Here is a 1,117-nt window from a genome sequence, read left to right on the forward strand (position 1 = left end):
CGGTCAACTTGGCAACGACGGTTCCTTCTTGCCCTCTTGGCATCTCAGGCCGTGGAAAGGCCGTTGATACCGAATATTCGGTTTAACCTACTTGGTTTGTCCAACGCAAATGCCATCTTGGACTACCGTTTCGACATTGCTGGCATCCGCCAGCTCGGCTACCATCTCGGTCTTTCTGCTGTGCTCGTGACTGCAAGCCAGAACCGAGTCCTCCGAGACGAAGCAATGTGCATACTGCTGGGGCGACTTGCGTTCCCTACACGCCTCCACCACATGTCACGAACGTTTGGAAGATCGCGATCGTCAATTTGCGATGTATTCCTTCATGTCGTCAACTTGCTCTACAACCTATGGGGCCGTGTATTGTATTTCAACAAATCCTTGGTTGTCAAGAACATTGACCGGTAATTAATAAATTTATCTTGTTTGGATTTCATGATTTTGCTATAGATACTGTGCGGCTGTGGCTCGAAAGGGTTCGCCCTTGCCTAACGTTTACGGTTTCATTGATGGGACGAAGATACAAACGTGTCGTATTGAGTCGGTCGGAGACGGCAACAACCTGCAGAAGCAAATCTATAGTGGACACAAGCGCATTCACTGCTTGAATTACCAGGCAGTGACATGCCCCGATGGCATTTGCGTGCATTTCTTTGGGCCGGTGGAGGGCCGTCGCCACGACGCGACAATGCTGCGGGAGAGTAAGCTGCTTGAGTTCTTCCAGAACAATCGAGAAGTATTTTTTTCCAAGTATATTTACGGTGACCCAGCGTACGGAATTGTGGAGTACCTTCTGTCCGGATACAAAGGGAATGATGTTGGCGTCCTCAAACGCGACTTCAACAAGTGGATGAGTCGTGTTCGCCAGTCCGTGGAATGGAACTTCAAGATTTTCAAGACTTTGTGGTCATTTATTACATTCAAGATCCTGTCCAAGATCCGACTGTCACCTGTGGCCAAGATTGTGTGCATTGCCATGCTGCTCACGAATTGTCACTGCTGCCATTTTCGTGGCAACCAAATCAGCCAGTACTTTGACCTCGAGCCACCTACGTTGAAAGATTACCTGAACATGTTGGAAATTGTAGAAGTTTAACAAAAAAAATCTACTACTTGT

General features: G+C 47.9%; 2 protein-coding genes across 2 annotated transcripts; one reads left to right on the top strand and one right to left on the bottom strand.

The window, feature by feature from the left end:
• Positions 1 to 87: 87 nt before the first annotated feature.
• Positions 88 to 639, bottom strand: H257_05354 (hypothetical protein; the record flags this gene model as incomplete). Its single annotated transcript, XM_009830200.1, has 2 exons — positions 88 to 256; positions 614 to 639. The coding sequence occupies 2 exons, from the start codon at positions 637 to 639 to the stop codon at positions 88 to 90; spliced, it is 195 nt and encodes a 64-aa protein (XP_009828502.1).
• A 49-nt stretch (positions 640 to 688) lies between these two features.
• On the top strand, positions 689 to 1,096 carry H257_05355 (hypothetical protein; the record flags this gene model as incomplete). The annotated part of the gene is made up of 1 exon (XM_009830201.1): positions 689 to 1,096. The coding sequence occupies one exon, from the start codon at positions 689 to 691 to the stop codon at positions 1,094 to 1,096; it is 408 nt and encodes a 135-aa protein (XP_009828503.1).
• Positions 1,097 to 1,117: the final 21 nt, after the last annotated feature.

This window comes from Aphanomyces astaci (assembly GCF_000520075.1).
Source record: "Aphanomyces astaci strain APO3 unplaced genomic scaffold supercont1.10, whole genome shotgun sequence".
Classification (NCBI taxonomy): Eukaryota; Oomycota; class Saprolegniomycetes; order Saprolegniales; family Verrucalvaceae; genus Aphanomyces; species Aphanomyces astaci.